The sequence below is a fragment of the Dreissena polymorpha genome, chromosome 16 (assembly GCF_020536995.1).
Source record: "Dreissena polymorpha isolate Duluth1 chromosome 16, UMN_Dpol_1.0, whole genome shotgun sequence".
NCBI classification, from domain to species: domain Eukaryota; kingdom Metazoa; phylum Mollusca; class Bivalvia; order Myida; family Dreissenidae; genus Dreissena; species Dreissena polymorpha.
In genome coordinates, this window is record NC_068370.1 from 28,189,504 (window position 1) to 28,206,946 (window position 17,443).

Below are 17,443 nucleotides of genomic sequence, written 5' to 3' on the forward strand. Positions count from 1 at the left end.
GTTCACAAAGTAAAAGTCCTAAATGTCCACCACCCAAATTTTGTATAAAAATACATTTAAAAAATTTGAAACTTCCTAACAAAAATGAGATTTTATGATTTCGAGCAAATGGGGTATTTTTATAAACATTTTAAAATCCCTTTTAATTGAATAATTTAATTAGAAAATTATTAATATATTTATACCTTTATTTACGTATGTAAGAAATAATTTTCTGTATTTTACAGCTTCACGCGTCCTTAAATGCTTATTCACACAGTAAAATATTAATACAATTTTAAATTAATGCAGTGATGATCATGCATTTTCTTTTCAAACTCAGTGGCCAGGAAGATTTATTATCCATGTCAGTGTTCTCTTTCATGGATGGTAGAATATCACTGTCAAATTTATGATTTCCACTGATTTGTTGTGTAACCTGATTATATATATATTCATAAAGTTGTAATGAATGAAAACTTATTTTCATTTCAAATATTTTTCTTGACATACATTTGTATTGAAGCACGCAAATCTGATACATGTTTTTTAGTCTCGCTCAGGGAAAGTTGGTCTAAATGCATGTGTGTTAAGTGTTGGCAAAAGGCTTATATTTGACAACTGTCCTCCTATATGGAATTTTTGGTTAAAAGGAAGTCTCATCTACACAAAGAACCAGCCTAGGCGGTCTCATCTACACAAAGAACCAGTCTAGGCGGAAACTGTTTAGCCTGACTGCTAAACTGGTTCCCCGTTGAATATAACCGTTGACTATAATATACAACAGGTACAGGCTAATGTATCGGCGATTTTAATTGGATAACGCGAAGACCAATCAGAGCGTTGTTTATTACTGTCGGGAATTCATGACGTTAACGTTTATCCGCTAACATGCACGCGACGTCATGTATACTATCGACGTCACTTTTCATCCTTACAAACAGCACAGATCTCAGGTTTATTAACTTTCCTTGGCGTTACTTCACTATGTGTATACATCGACTAATATCTATAAATCTTATTTAACTAGAACGAGCTTTTATTCTTACCTGTCAGCTGTCAAAAAGTTCGGGAAATGTTTTGTTTCCGGTTTGAAAATGGTACACGGATTACTTCCCCTGAACCTCGTATAATCTCGCAATATGTTTCCAAAAATAATAAATAAAATTAGCTTGTACCGATCCCTATATAGAGTAACGATAGATAAGGGGAGGTAACCAATCTACCTGACTGCATTCTGCATAGGCTTATCTGGGACCCAAATTTATGCGCATGCATTAAGCTTAGTTTTCACAGAGCGCGGCTCATTTCTTGTGTTCAAGTATGGATATTAAGTTAAATGGTTACAGATACCAGTATGTGTAAAACTGTGACTTGGTCCAAGAATACCAGTAATCATATACATGCATGTCCCTATGTATACATGTAGATTCAATTAATTGTTTCAAACTTAATATAGAGTTCTCTTATGAAGACTGTAAAAATATTGCACCCTTATCCCCCTAAAGATAAGAACATATATGTTATATATTATACATAAATTATCAAAGAAAGACTACCCAACACATGTAAACGCAATTGCAAACTACAATTGTGGAGGCTGTGAAAAACATTACAGGTGAAAATAGTCAGCAGTTCTTAAGTAAACAAACATTGAGACTGAAGAGAGCATCTCAGGTAAAGGTTATCCTTTTATCAGCTCTATTACCACCTGACACTTAATTACATCATTATGTGTGGTTATTACCAGTCAGGCATTATGTTCTTCATTTACATCTGGCCTGAACTAGACCAGTCCATTATTCAGATCATTGATGCTTCATCCTGCGAAAACTGGACTTAAAGCATATGCCTTAAAGAGTGTCATCCCAGATTAGCCTGTGCGGAGAACAACACTATTTGCTTTGATTGTTTTTAAGAAGTATTTTCTTTGCAAAAATCCAGTTTAAGCAGAATGTGGTGTCCCTGTGGACTGCACAGGCTAATCTGGGACAACACTATACGCACATTCATTAAGCCTGGTTTTCATCTGGCTTCAACTGGACCAGACCCTTTGCTCAGGGCCCGTATTCACCAACCGATTCTTAGACTTAAGAATAAAGAATAGATGTCTAAGAACCAAGAAAAATGTGTTCAGTGTTTGAATATATACAGGCCTCCACTGGTGATTATGTCATTAACAAAATGTTTTATATGAAGAATAATATAGATAGAGATGTTTACAGAAGAGTTTGACTCAAAATTAAAGAAATTCTTGAATATTCTAATTTAAAGAATTTTCTTTATTCATAGACTTAAATCTAAGAATTGTTTGGTGAATACGGGCCCTGATTCTTACGTTGATTATTGACCATGCACTTCATGATAATGAAATTCACCTAGATTCTATATTCGTTTATTGGTTTATGTTGATGATATATTGATTATTGTGATAGTGTTTAGGATTATCAGTAAGCTGTTGCATTTTGTACTCATTTCAATGCATATTTAAAGGCAAAAGAATCAGTTAACAATTAACCACAAAAAAATGCTCTAGCCATATTAAGTACAGATATTGTGAGAAACGTTAAAAAAGGAGTAATATACATTTTTAAAATAATGTTAAAGATCTTTGAAGTTAATCAATACATTTTGACTGTCATATTGTATTTATGATTTCAGATTTCTGGGTGTTTGTGTACATGAAGGTCAGCTCCATGCCCTCACAGAGGTGAGTAAAAGACAGCTGTACGATGGTGCTGAGCTCTGGGAAAACTGGGCCTAATGCACATGTGTAAAGTGCCGTCTCAGAATTGCCAGTGCAGTCTGCACAGGCCAATCAGGAACAGAACTTTCAGCATTATGCCATTTTTTGTTTAAAGATGGTATCTTTTAAACAAAAATCCTGTAAAAGAGGAAAGGTTCGTTCCTGATCACACATGTCCAGTTTTCCCAGAGCCAGGCTGAACGGTAGATCTTGTCCAGAGAATGGGGACAATGAAGCATTAGAACAATGGTAGAACTTTGGACTCTGTCATAAACAGGTCTTAGACAAACTTGTTTAAAACAGTTGAGAAAAAGTGAATACATGAGATTATAAGAAGAAAATTGGCAAAATGTGCAAACATGAAGTGGCATCAACAACTTCATGGAACTAAAATTGTTAGCTATATACTATAATTATTCTGGTTTTCCCCTGGTCTGGTTTAAGAAGAACATACATTTTCAGATGCACATCTTCATATCCAACTTTAGTACTATCATAATAATGTGGATGAAGTGAGACAGGTTTCTAGAGAGTTGATAAGTAAGTTTGTGATGCAGGGTAGTTACCTGTAATTTGCATTGACAGTTTACCACACAGCTTGACAAAAGAGCCGGCTTCAACATTGATGATCTTGGCACAGTTTCCATCAACAGTTTGTTGATGTATGCATCTGAACAAATTAATCATGTATTGTTGCCTTTAACCATTACCCGCTCAGAAGCACAGGTGAAGGGCGCGTGGCCAAGTCACTTTCACATTATCAATTTGTCATAAAACAACATTTTTTATCATATTGAAAAAAAATTATAAAAATTCTGATATAATGTATATCATAATTATTATCAGAATTATTTTTTTTTGATTTTTTTTTTTGTCAATAAAATTATGATAAAAAATGTTGTTTTATGACAAATTGATAGTTATAAAGTGACTTGGCCACGCGCCCTTCACCTGTGCTCAGAAGCAAAGTGACATTGGGTATTAGCAAACAACAAGGCAGTCTGTTCAGGTTTTATGCTGTTTGCTGCTCATCAGTATTTATGATTTGGAGTTGAAGCCTTAAAACCTTGAATCTAGTAAGAAAGGTCTTTTTAATTAAATATATTTTTCTGAGGGGCTACAAATGGGTGAAAATATAATTATATTTAAGTGGTTAAGGGTTAAGCCAGAAAATCCCATCAGCTTCCTTGTGGCATGAACATGCATGCTTATGTCACTCACTTTTCATTACTGACCTGTTCACACAGAAGTCTAGAAGTGAATTATGAAAGGGAAATGCATCGATGGGGTTTAATGCATGTGATTAAAATGGGAAATGTGCACAGGCATATCATGGAAACACTTTTGCCTTTATGGAATTATTTGTTATAAGGAAGTATCTTTGTAAGCCTTAATTGCAGTCTATGCGGGCATTGTCGTCGCAGATTAGCCACTGTGGACCAAATGCTTATCTGGGAGGACACTGCACATATGAATTAAGCCCCATTTTCCCAGAGTGAGGCTCAAATATTTAATGATCTACAAAAGTTGCTTTTATGTGATGAATTATCCATTTAATGTTTGCATTTTTCCAGTAAAGCCAAATATAAATCATCAACCCAATGATTTAACCAGTGGTGTTGGCAGGCCGATTTGTCACCAGTATGACATCCATAGCCGGGCGATGATCATTTGCTGTGTTGTTTTACATGCTAAACCCATCATATAAACAAATGTGTCACATACCTTCACCTGCTAAAATATGCGACCCTAGATGTCGTATTCAACAGCAACAGATAGTTTTATTGTTAACGAGCGCTTAACAAGGTTACAGTGTTTAAAATCCCATTAAGTAATTAACGTGATATTAATGAATAAGTGTTGGTGTTTTTTTTTGGGCCATGTACAGGATGCTTTTTGGCATTTACAAAATAATGTCCCAGAAATAAATATCCCTGGGTTCATGCAATTTTTAGCTTGGCTGTTTTTGGAGAAAACCTGAGGTATTGTCATAGCCAGCTCGTCTTCCCGCATCGTGCTAAAACCTTTACATTTTGTTAACCTTTTGAACATTGGCTCTAAAATGAAAGTGCTTCCACCTACAACTTTGAAACTTCATATGTAGATGCACCTTGATGAGTTCTACACGCTACACCCATTTTGGTGTCACTAGGTCAAAGGTCAAGGTCACAGTGACCTGTCAAAGGTCAAGGTCACAGTGACCTCTAAAATAAATATTCTAACAAGCTTTTATTTATTCAAAACGGCACCTGCAGCCAAGCGTTGGCACCCGTTATGCGGTGCTCTTGTTTAGTTTAGGCTTACAAGAATTCCAAGCTTGTGCAGGGCTATTGTGAATCTTTACTTGATGTGTTTGTAATATCCCAAAACATTTCTGAAAATGAGCAACCTGGACATTTCTAGTGCAACAAAGGCTTGATTTAGAAATTGTGAGGGGAAATTTTGGCTTCTCTGTTGATCATTAATTATTCACTTGGATTAATAATTAAATCTTATTTGATGGCAAGTGGCAGTTCAAATCCCATACCTGAAAACAATTGAGTAAATGTACAATGTGCCTAACATAAAGTGATATCAAATACTAAAGAAACCTCACCAGAATGACTTTATATTACAAATATGCCCCATTTCTGAACCTTTTTCTTGTAAATCCTACTGAACATTATTTTTGTTAGCAAATCTTTTTTGCTTTGCATCTTTTTATTACACTATCATGCACATAGATTTTTTACCTATTGACTTCAATCAATTTTATTTATCACAAGTGTATACTTTTTACGCTTGGACTTAGGACAACATTATCACCTGTTGAATAAAATAAATGTAATACAGATTAACTCTAAGGCAGTTCAATAGCTAACTTAAGTACATGATTGTCAGATTATGCATGATAGTGGTTTCTGACCTCAAAAATAACAGCCTGAGGTGACAGTAATAATTCTAATTACATCATGTCATCTGATGTTTAATTACCCTGCTCTATTGTGTTTCATCCATTCATCCATTATTTCTTAGGCCTGTTATTGGCAGGGATATCTTTGATGACCATTTAATGCCCCATGATATGTTAATACATTCTTTTGAGTGCCAGGGCAAGGTTTCTTCATTAGGTAGACAGTGTATATTTAGCTGCTTGATTTGAAATGTTTCACACCACTCCTCTCAGATAGAGGTTTGAACCTTAGGAAGTGTCTAGAAATCTGGGCAGATCATTAACAGAAGTATAGAAAATGGTTTTGTAATTATTTTATGTATTATGTAGAATGTTATTTAACCCTTTTCATGCTGGGAAATTTGTTGTCTGCTAAAATGTCTTCTGCTGAATTTCTAAAATTAGCATTTTCTTGGATTTTTTTTCAAAGAATACTATCAGAATAGCAGACAGTTTGGATCCTGATGAGACGCCTTGTTCTGTGGCGTCTCATCTGGATCCAAACTGTTTGCAAAGGCCTTCAAAATTCGGTTCCAGCACTGAAAGAGCTAATGTAGGTCACATAGAGAAGCACATTTGTAAATCTTTATCATTGATCTTCATGCCTTGATTTTGTTGTTTGGAAAAAAGCAATTTCGGTAAGAGAATTTCATCTCAGAAAACAAGAAGGACACTCCAAAATAAAAATTCCTGGCAAATGTGTAAATGTATCACTGTGATGCTTCTCAAAAAATATGCCTGATAGTGCTTTATGATAAAATTCTATTGATGCTGAAAAAGTCAGTGTTCTTAACAGTGCTATGGTGTAAAATTCAATAAAACAAAATAGTCACAAGCCATAATGTGAAAATGATTCAGAATATTATTGAGTTGTAAGCATTTGTAGTGATTGTCAATGTAGTCAATATAAAGTTGTAGCCTTTATAACCATTTCAAACATGTAATAAAGTTGAGCATTTTATGTGAAATACACGCATCTTGATAACCTTTAATTGTATTTACCTGTCATATAATGATTCATTCTAGGTTACATTTTCAGTTATATGATTGATGACTACATAACAGTTGATGCGTTTCAGATAAAGTTATTGCTTTATTTGCTATCTGTTGCACCATGGTTTTGACCAAAATTTGATGGATTGTAATAACTTGGCTCAAATGTAAACCATCATATGATGATGTGTCTTGTTTGAGACCGGGTTTTCCTACCTTTATGGTCATGTTCACATTAAAGGGATCTTTTCACGGTTAAGTAAATTGACTAAATTGAAAAAAGTTGTTTCAGATTCGCAAATTTTCGTTTTAGTTATGATATTTGTGAGGAAACAGTATTACTGAACATTAACCATGGTCTAATATAGCCAATATATGCATCTTTTGACGATTTAAAAACCTAAAAATTATAAAGCGTTGCAACGCGAAACGATTGAATAATTTGGAGAGTTCTGTTGTTGTCATTAAATTTTGTGAAACTACGAAGATTGCTCATATAATGCATAAAATACTTCAACTAAGTATGCTTGGCAGAATAGCCGAGCGGGCTTATGCGTTTTTATTCCAGGTTACTCCAGGACTCCGAGGGTCAACCGTTCGAGTCCAGCTGAGGCTACTTTTTATTTCCTTTTTAGCTCATCTATTTTTTGAAAAAAAATTATGAGCTATTGTCATCACCTTGGCGTCGGCGTTGGCGTCCGGTTAAGTTTTGCGTTTAGGTCCAATTTTCTCAGAAAGTATCAATGCCATTGCATTCAAACTTGGTACACTTACTTACTATCATGAGGGGACTTGGCAGGCAAAGTAAGATAACTCTGGCATGCATTTTGACTGAATTATGTGCCCTTTTTATACTTAGAAAATTGAAAATTTTGGTTAAGTTTTGCGTTTAGGTCCACTTTTTTCAGAAAGTATCAATGCTATTGCATTCAAACTTGGTACACTTACTTACTATCATGAGGGGATTGGGCAGGCAAAGTTAGATAACTCTGGCGTGCATTTTGACAGAATTATGTGCCCTTTTTATACTTAGAAAATTGAAAATTTTGGTTAAGTTTTGTGTTTAGGTCCATTTTATTCCTTAAGTATCAAAGCTATTGCTTTCATACTTGCAACACTTACTAACTATCATAAGGGGACTGTGCAGGCAAAGTAATGTAACTCTGACTGGCATTTTGACAGAATTATGTGCCCTTTTTATACTTAGAAAATTGAAAATTTGGTTATGTTTTGTGTTTAGGTCCACTTTAATCCTACAGTATCAAAGCTATTGCTTTCATACTTGCAACACTTACTAACTATCGTAAGGGGACTGTGCAGGCAAAGTTATGTAACTCTGACTGGCATTTGGACTGAATTATGGGCCCTTTATACTTAGAAAATTGAAAGTTTGCTTAAGTTTTGTGTTTTGGTCCACTTTACCCCTAAAGTATCATAGATATTGCTTTCATACTTGGAACACTCGCAAACTATCATAAGGGTACAGTAAAAGGACAAGTTGCATAACTCTGGATGTCATTTTTACGGAATTATGGCCCTTTTTTGACTTAGTAACTTTGAATATATGGTTAAATTTTGTGTTTCGATCCACTTTACTTCTTAAGTATCAAGGCTATTGTTTTCAAACTTCAAATACTTTCATGCTATGACATGAGGTTACTGTACCTGGCAAGTTGAATTTTACCTTGACCTTTGAATGACCTTGACTCTCAAGGTCAAATTATTAAATTTTGCTAAAATTGCCATAACTTCTTTATTTATGATTAGATTTGATTGATACTTTGACAAAACTACTCTTACCTGACATACCACAATAGACTCCACCCAAACCATCGCCCGTGCCCCCCCCCCCCTTCCCCCCCCCCCCCCCCCCCCCCCCCCTTCACCTTTAAAAAGAAAATAGATGAGCGGTCTGCACCCGCAAGGCGGTGCTCTTGTTTAAATTTTATTCTTGATTTTTTACTGGAGCTTTTAAGATCCAATGTTTACATTTATCAATATAAAGCATTTAATGACTTATTTCAAAACCTGCCAAAAACTGTGAAAAGGCCCCTTTAAGAGGTCAAAGATCAAGTTTGTCCATAAAACAGATATTCTGGACAGTAACATTTTAATTCATCATGCAAATTAAAAATAATTTACTTCAAATTACCACCATCAGAAGACATCAAGTAGCTGCAACACACTTCTCTTCACCTCAAAGCTCAAGGTCGTGTTAAAAGGTCAAAAGTAAAATCTGGTCATAAAACAGCTCAAAAATTCCTGTCTCACTCATAACTTTGCCACATATTTTCATTAACTTGGCACAAATGTAATCTCCTAAACAGGATGTGTTTGTAGGTGTAGTTTTGTGAAAACATGGAAAATGGGGCATCCATGTCCTATAGAAACATGTCTTGTTATTGTTAACAAGAGCTTTTTAAGGTCATATTGTTAAAAATCTCATTAAGGTAATTAGCCATTAACATGACATGACAAATATGTGTTGTTTTTACTGTTTTTTCACAATTGTTTGGCAACTTATAACATGTTATATTTGAAGGCAAGCGGGAGTCCATTTGCCATGACCTGGCAATTATTCGGTCAACATACAATGTTTGTCTTCCTATACCAAGAAGAGAGTGTACATAAAAAAGTACATAAAACAAAATTGTAGTATGTCCAGTAAGAGGAAAAATCCTTGTTTTAATAAAATACATCAAATGTACATCTTATTGATTTTTTTGCTTCTGTTTGTTACACTGTCTGACACTTATTTATTATTTCAAAGGTGATCGATAGCAAAGTTAAGGATTGTCATGAATTATGCATGAGAATATTACCGGGTAGGTAAGGAATAACAGCCTAAGGTTGCCGTAATAATTCAAATTACATCAGGTCAGCTGAGGTTTTATTACCATGTTTCATCCATTACTTCTCAGGCCTGTTGTAGGCAGGAATGGCTTGGATACCATTGAATGCCCAATGATATGCCATGTTTTTTTCACAATTTTGGGACTGGAGCAATTTCTCTTTGGATTGGGAAAATTCAAAGCGTTTTGACTAAAATTGTGAAATTAGTGTTGTTGTTTGGCTATTAAATGATTCAAAGTTTCGAATTCAAGTATTTTTAATATTATATTTACTCAGTTTCAACTTAAAGAGCTGAATGAGAGATCAACTACATGTTGAGATCTAAAAAAAATTTTTTTATTTGAAACCTTCAAATGGAAATTTGTTGGTCTCATTTGGCAATAATGAATAACGGTGACGAATTGGAGCAAAAAGCACACTGCTATCTGAATAAATTCTTTTGATGGTTATTGGGGCAAGGATTCTTGATGAGGTAGACAGGATATCTGGTACATTGTATCTACTTGACTTGAAGGTTTCACAACAATCTTCTCAGATACAGATTTTGGCATGTCAGTTTCTAGCAATGCTGGAAGATCATTCATAGAGTAATAGGAAATGGTTCTTAACCCATTTATGCTTAGTGGACTCTCCCATCTTTCTAAACTGGATCAATTTATTTCCAAAATTAGGGATGTCTAGTATATTTATTTCTATGTTTAGAATATTTTTTACAGAAATTCCTTTAAGCAAACAGCGCAGACCCTGATGAGACGTCGCATCTTGCAGCGTCTCATCTGGATCTACGCTGTTTGCAAAGGCCTTTTTTATAGATGCTAGGCTTAAATGGGTTTATTATGCATTATATAGAACAAATTTATTGTATGTTATAGGGAGAGGTACATGTATAACCTTTTATCTGTTTTCTTCATTCCTTGATTTTGTTCAATTGATTTTTTTTGGAGAATCACGTCTCAGAAAATGGTGTGCCCCCCATGCAGTGCATGTTGGTTAAAGAAGCACTGTGTTGCTTCTCAATAGTGGAACATCTATGATAAATGCTATCGATGCTAGGCATGTTTTTTACCATGAATCCTCATATACCGTATTTTTCGGGGTATAAGTCGCGACTTTTTTACAGGCAAAAGTAACATGCGTTGTATGCCCCGGAGCGTCTTATGTATTTACAAAATCGATTTTTCCAAAGTCAGAATGTGAAATTTTTTAGTCAGAATTGCATAAATCCGCGAGTTTGATAACCATTGCCGGTAATTTGTTTCGCTGTTTTTGTAACACAATTTTATTTTACGCATAGTCGGTTACACACTACTAGCGATACTATTGGGGTACTATACAGTACCGTAACGTTAATAAAACAACGCAACAAAAAAGACTACAAAAAAGTAGTCTGCTAAATTTATTTTACGAGCTAACCTTACGATTTTTACAATTTGAAACAAAAAATAACAAAGTACAACAAACAAACACAATATCAATGAGAAGCAGAGTATGCAACAATAAGTATACAATCAGATACGGCACAATAAAAATTCACATCATTTATTCGCCATGGTCGTCGACATTGGAGAATCCGTCAGCGATGTCCCCAGTGTGCATTACAAGCGTTTATCGGTATGCCTGCGATACCACATGTCTGCAAACCTGAGATCTCAAATACCCTTTAACCATCTGCGATAGATGAACGAACATAATCTCTCCATGGGAGACGATGTCCCCAGTGTGGATTAAAAGCTTTTATTGGTAAGCCTGGTACACCACACGTCTGCACACTTGCATTAAGATTATCACGATAAGAATATTAGCCCTTCTTATAACAGGCCTCATTTTAATATTCATCATAAAAATGCTCGTGTTACCAATTTGAGAATGCCGGTATACTTTATGCTACATAAGTTTTGCAAACAATACACATTAAAACAAACAAACATCGCTATACTATTTTAATAAAATGGTACATTTATTTTTTATGAAACAGCAAATGCTGCATTTATAGCCTAAATGCAGTTTATTACACAATAATTGTTTTTTATTTTGTTTTGTTGTATTATCAAATGCGCTTATTTAAATTCGTATTTCCAATTGTATTGCTAACGCCACGTTTACGCTAGTCACATCTATAGCTCATGTACTTTTCTTTGTTCTGTTAGAAAGCGCGCGAAAATTAGCGTGGGTGTATACACTGTTGAAGAAAAACTGTGTAGCGAAGAGAATGCTGTATCTTTGACGTTACGCTCATTTAGGAAGTTTATTATTGAAACAGAAAATGTTCTGTGTACTGATTTACAGGAAAATCTGGTAAAGACTGGATTTAATTTTGGTATTTGTGAAAACATGATCAGCAGTGTTTACACTGCGATGTTTTGACAAAACAGATACAAATGTGCGAATGCAACGGCTTGCGGATTATAAAGGGTCAAATTTTACCGGTAATACATTGTTCTGAATGACATTTTTGTTTAAATTAATACGTTCAAATAAATTAAATGGAAAAAATATATAAATACAATGAGCATGTGAGAGAACAAATGCCTGCATCGTTTTTAAGATGAATTTTCTATCTGAAATAAAACACGAAAGACTGGATTAAACATTTAATGGATAAACAGGTGTGACTGCATTTTTGGGAATATTTAATGATGATTTATGTGCGTCGTTTACGCCGGAGCGTCTTATGTATGGACAAAAATAAAATAATGTAAAAAAAACGGGGATGCGTCTTACATTCCAGTGCGACATATAACCCGAAAAATACTGTATATGAGCCTTTCTCTTTGAAAAGGGGGTTTAACTCTTTCAGTGCTGGAACTGAATTTTGAAGGCCTTTGCAAACAGTTTGGATCCAGATGAGACGCCACAGAACATGGCGTCTCATCAGGATCCAAACTGTTTGCTATTCCGATAGTATTCTTTGAAAAAAATCAAATAAAATGCTTATTTTGAAATTTAGAAGACGGCAAATTTCCCAGCATGCAAAGGGTTAATGTAGGTGCATAAAGTGTCATCCCAGATTAGTTTGTGCAGTGCGCACAGGCTAATCAGGGAAGACACTTTCCGCCTAAACTGGATTTTTGCTAAGAAGAGAATTTTCTGTAAACAAAAAATACCATAAAAGAGAAAAGTGTGGTCCCTGATTAGTCTTTACACAGAACACAGCCCATATTTTTCCCTCTCTTCTTGATTTGCATTAGTTAATAACAATGCACATGGCCAAATCCTACAGATGATGCATAAGCAAAAGGTTTGAAGTACATAGCATTTTTTTTAACTTTTTAGTGAATAACTTTAGTTGCAGGGGAATTAATAACCCTTGGTTCAGATGAGGTGTTTATGATAACGATATGGTATGAAATATTTTTGTCTGACTGGATGACCCTTAAAAAAGGCCCTCAATGGACAATAAAAAAGTCTAAATAACCACACAAGATTTGAGAGATGCCATACATTTTTTAGGCAGCTGAAGGTCTTATTTTCATTTAACATTATATACTTACATGACACTAAGTGTTTTCAAATGCCTGGGATTTAAGGATTGCATTCCAGCACAATACGATGTATTGATGGTATTTATCACTTGAAACTTCGATGAATGCATGGCAGTGACTATAACACCATGTTATACAATTATCTCAAGCATTATTACAGTAAGCTGAAATGTGTGAGAAAACACAATGTGAAAAGATAGATCTTTAAAGCGTTATAGTAGCAGAATTGTATGTAATATTGCATCATATTATAATAAAATGTTTGGCATTCAACATTATTTAAACTGAGATATGTTTCTGTTGTGCTCTACAAATTTGATTTTTAGAAGTACATCTAAAAAATTAATTTACAAAAAAATACGACACAAGTTGTAGACACTTGTACTTAAGTCCAATTTTTTTATGAAAAAGGAAGTATTATATTTCTGTCAATTTAAATATGATCCCTTCAGTGAATACTGTACAGGATGGGCTTATAACCGTGAAGAAAAACAAACACTATTAAATTTACATACCAATATAGTATTACGTTAAAAGACAGCCATGAATGTAAAATATTAATAGACCATACATAACCTATTAAAAGGCCAGTGTAAACACGAAATTATCAGTTCAAAATATATCATAGCTAGAGCATTGAGAACTGTATTGAATGTGATAGGCGGTCTCTCATTTACTTGAGAAAGGCAAGTGCCCAACGGAGAAGATCAATGTAACTGTCCCTTATGAAAACATTAGTCCCACCCAGTCGTATCACCTTGATTGACATTCATTGTGATCACTTATCCACTTGGGTAATTTGGTACTGTCAGTGAATGAAAAATGATTGAAACGGTGATAGTAGTGATTTTAGACGCAGTTGCATTCAAAGCAATCTTTGACCTGTAGATTTGTATGTCTTTTAATGAAATTACATTATTTAGCACAGTGAGTTGAATGGAACACATTATTATTCCATATGCTTACTATGGTTTACTTGTACAAAATAAAACTAGAAATAAAAACTTTGAAATACAGAATCTAGTTTTTTAGTAGGAATGTATAGTAGTACACTCTAGTTTTCTGTCATATGGGTTCATGAATTGGTGTGGCCTATTTTCTGAAACCATTTCTGTAAATGCTAAAAAATAATACACACTTTTCAAAAGTCAAAGATTTATTTCATTTCTCAATGTGTCTTAAATAAATTTCTTGGTTTTAGTTTTCATTATTTCATGCAAGGTATTCTGTTGCCATTTTTCATCACTCTTGACATTCGTCACTAAGACGTTACTGCCTGGTAGTAATAACAGTATATTGTCATATATAGGACATGGTACTCAATATATTTTATACTGCTTAATATATATTTGCAAAGCAAAAAGTAATTATTTGTTAATTTTATTAATTTTATCAAAATTGTGTGATAAAACAAAATAAGATAGACTCTGTAAGTATAAAAATAGGATCAGATGTCAACAAACCAAAGCTAGACTCATTAACTAAGCATTACCAAACACTATTGTCTTCATTTGAATAAACTAGTGAAGATTTTGTTTGTTGACATTAAACTAGCAGCTAATTGGCATTTATTAAGTATTTACATGTGTTGAATGTAAATTTTGAACCGCAAAAAGTCCTTGTAAAGGCCGAAATTAATTCTCAGAAACAATACATTGCTATTCACCATCAACAAAAATGTTGTTGAATGCTACAATATAGTTGGTGCAGGTTACAATGCTTCAGTTTTCACAACTCACATATTTATGCCCCCCTTCGAGGAAGAGGGGGTATATTGTTTTGCACATGTCGGTCCGTCCACCGAATGGTTTCCGGATGATAACTCAAGAACGCTTACGCCTAGGATCATGAAACTTCATAGGTACATTGATCCTCAATCGCAGATGACCCCTATTAATTTTCAGGTCACTAGGTCAAAGGTCAAGGTCACGGTGACTCGAACCAGTAAAATGGTTTCCGGATGATAACTCAAGAAAGCTTATGCCTAGGATCATGAAACTTTATAGGTACATTGATCATGACTCGCAGATGACCCCTATTGATTTTCAGGTCACTAGTTTTTATGGTGGTATGCCAAGATTCTAACCTATACTAATTTCAGGCATATTTAGCTCTAATAAGTTTTCTTTAATTTTAACAACTTGTTTCTCCAATGGAATCTAAAGGAAGACCTTGATAGCAAACCTTAGGTTAACACTCACTCTAGAAGACACCGTTCAGATTGTAAAAATGTCATGAAGGTCTTTGAAATAACACAAGATGTTTCCTACAGTACACTCCACGCGTGTTCCCCAATTTCCCTCCATACTCCGCGGGGATTGACCTGGAGGGAGATTAAGAAAATCCCGCTATACGCGGCGTTTGCATGATTTTGGTTGCGGCGGTTAACGATCGGCAAAACTGATAAGCCGACACGGCGGCCCTCGGCGTTGGCAAAGTGGGGGAAACTCCGCGTTTTACGAGATAACAATCAATTTAATTTTGTTTGACTTCCTGATTTTCAAATAAAATTACATTTATTACAAGTATATACATGTACATGTAGTATAATATTTACAATTAAAAAAAAACAACCAAGATAGATCGATCCCAACATGGTGTAGAAGACACACAAATGTCGTCTTATAACTAATACTTGCCAATTAATATAAACACAGTTTGCAACATTGTTTTTATTTTGATAATTTAATCCAAAGTTTTCATGTTAGCAGGTGGTTTTCTATACTGAACATGTAAACAAATGACCAAGGACCCTAAAAATCTCGCAAATCTGTGTGAATTGACAGTTTGACGTAATCAAAGAAAAGCCGCTTCCTGTCTAACACGTGAAAGGAATGCATAAGGAATGGTTTTAATTGTCGGAACAAAGTCAATTCTCTGCTCGCTAATGCATTTATTTTCTCTTTGTAGGTAGGTTATTCCATTGATTGCTAAAAGAAGGTGGTAACTATTGAGTTGATAGTTGCATTTAATATTCACAGTTGTATTCTTGTTACGTCGACATTCAAAACAATGTTTACCAGTAATTATGGACCAACTCTGCAGAGTGACATTCACACATGTTAATCCCTTTTGTCAAAACACCGCAGACAGCAGTCTACACAATAGGTCAGTAGACAAGCTTTGCGTGTTTTCATAACGTCAAACACTTAAAATCCAGTTCCGCCCAGATGTCTTCTTTAATCAGTTTACAGTACCATTACTGTTAAAATAATTACTCTACTAAAATACCGTAACGATAAAGATTCGGCGTGTTCGATTTGAAATTATTTTAGAGGAAATATCAACTTATTTGCGATTTAATTTCGTTAAAAAATACCAAAGAAACTTTTAACCGAAATCAACAAAATTCAATGTTCTCTGCGCTACAAAGTTTGTATCAAAAAATCAATACACGCACGCTTTGCAGGAGTATACCTTGACCTTGAACATTGCAGCATAATTTTCGCGCGCTTTTGTCGGGAAATATACATGATGACTGTATATTGGAAGCATTTGTAAACATCGTGTTAACATTAAAAATCGTAGTGTGTTTCGGTTTACTAATTATTATTCTCATTTGGAAATTTTACGGAACATTTATTCTTGTGTTATATGTGTTATGATTTAAATATTAATTTGTCAAATGTATTATATTCATTCATATTGTAGACGTACCTGTGAATTAAAAAAGATAATTTTTATACGTATTAATTTTCTATACAATTATCTTTTTATACGCCCGTATAAAATACGGGACGTATTATGTGAAACCCCTTGGCGGGCGGCGGGCGGGCGGCGGGCGGGCGGCGGGCGGCGGGCGGAAGGCATCACTTTGTCCGGACTCTAATTCAAATTGTATTCATCCGATCTTCACCAAACTTGGTCAGCAGTTGCATCTAGTTGATATCTAGGCCAAGTTCGAATATGGGTCATGCCGGGTCAAAAACTAGGTCATAGGGTCAATAAGTGCATTTTCAAAGGGGCCACTTTGTCCGGACTCTATTTCAAATTGTATTCATCCGATCTTCACCAAACTTGGTCAGCAGTTGCATCTAGTTGATATCTAGGCCAAGTTCGAATATGGGTCATGCCGGGTCAAAAACTAGGTCATAGGGTCAATAAGTGCATTTTCAAAGGGGCCACTTTGTCCGGACTCTATTTCAAATTGTATTCATCCGATCTTCACCAAACTTGGTCAGCAGTTGCATCTAGTTGATATCTAGGCCAAGTTCGAATATGGGTCATGCCGGGTCAAAAACTAGGTCATAGGGTCAATAAGTGCATTTTCAAAGGGGCCACTTTGTCCGGACTCTATTTCAAATTGTATTCATCCGATCTTCACCAAACTTGGTCAGCAGTTGCATCTAGTTGATATCTAGGCCAAGTTCGAATATGGGTCATGCCGGGTCAAAAACTAGGTCATAGGGTCAATAAGTGCATTTTCAAAGGGGCCACTTTGTCCGGACTCTATTTCAA

General features: G+C 34.9%; 1 protein-coding gene across 2 annotated transcripts in view; it reads left to right on the forward strand.

Annotated features, from left to right (window-relative positions):
• The window catches only part of LOC127862668 (dual specificity testis-specific protein kinase 2-like), a 55,350-nt gene that overhangs the window by 12,759 nt on the left and 25,148 nt on the right, over positions 1-17,443 (forward strand). For both annotated transcript variants that reach the window (XR_008040729.1, XM_052401878.1), the window contains exon 3: positions 2,641-2,689. Coding sequence is in view for 1 of the 2 variants with exons in the window: in XM_052401878.1 (XP_052257838.1) it covers positions 2,641-2,689 (49 nt within the window). In the remaining variant the exon portion in view is untranslated. The remainder of the gene's footprint in view (positions 1-2,640; positions 2,690-17,443) is intronic.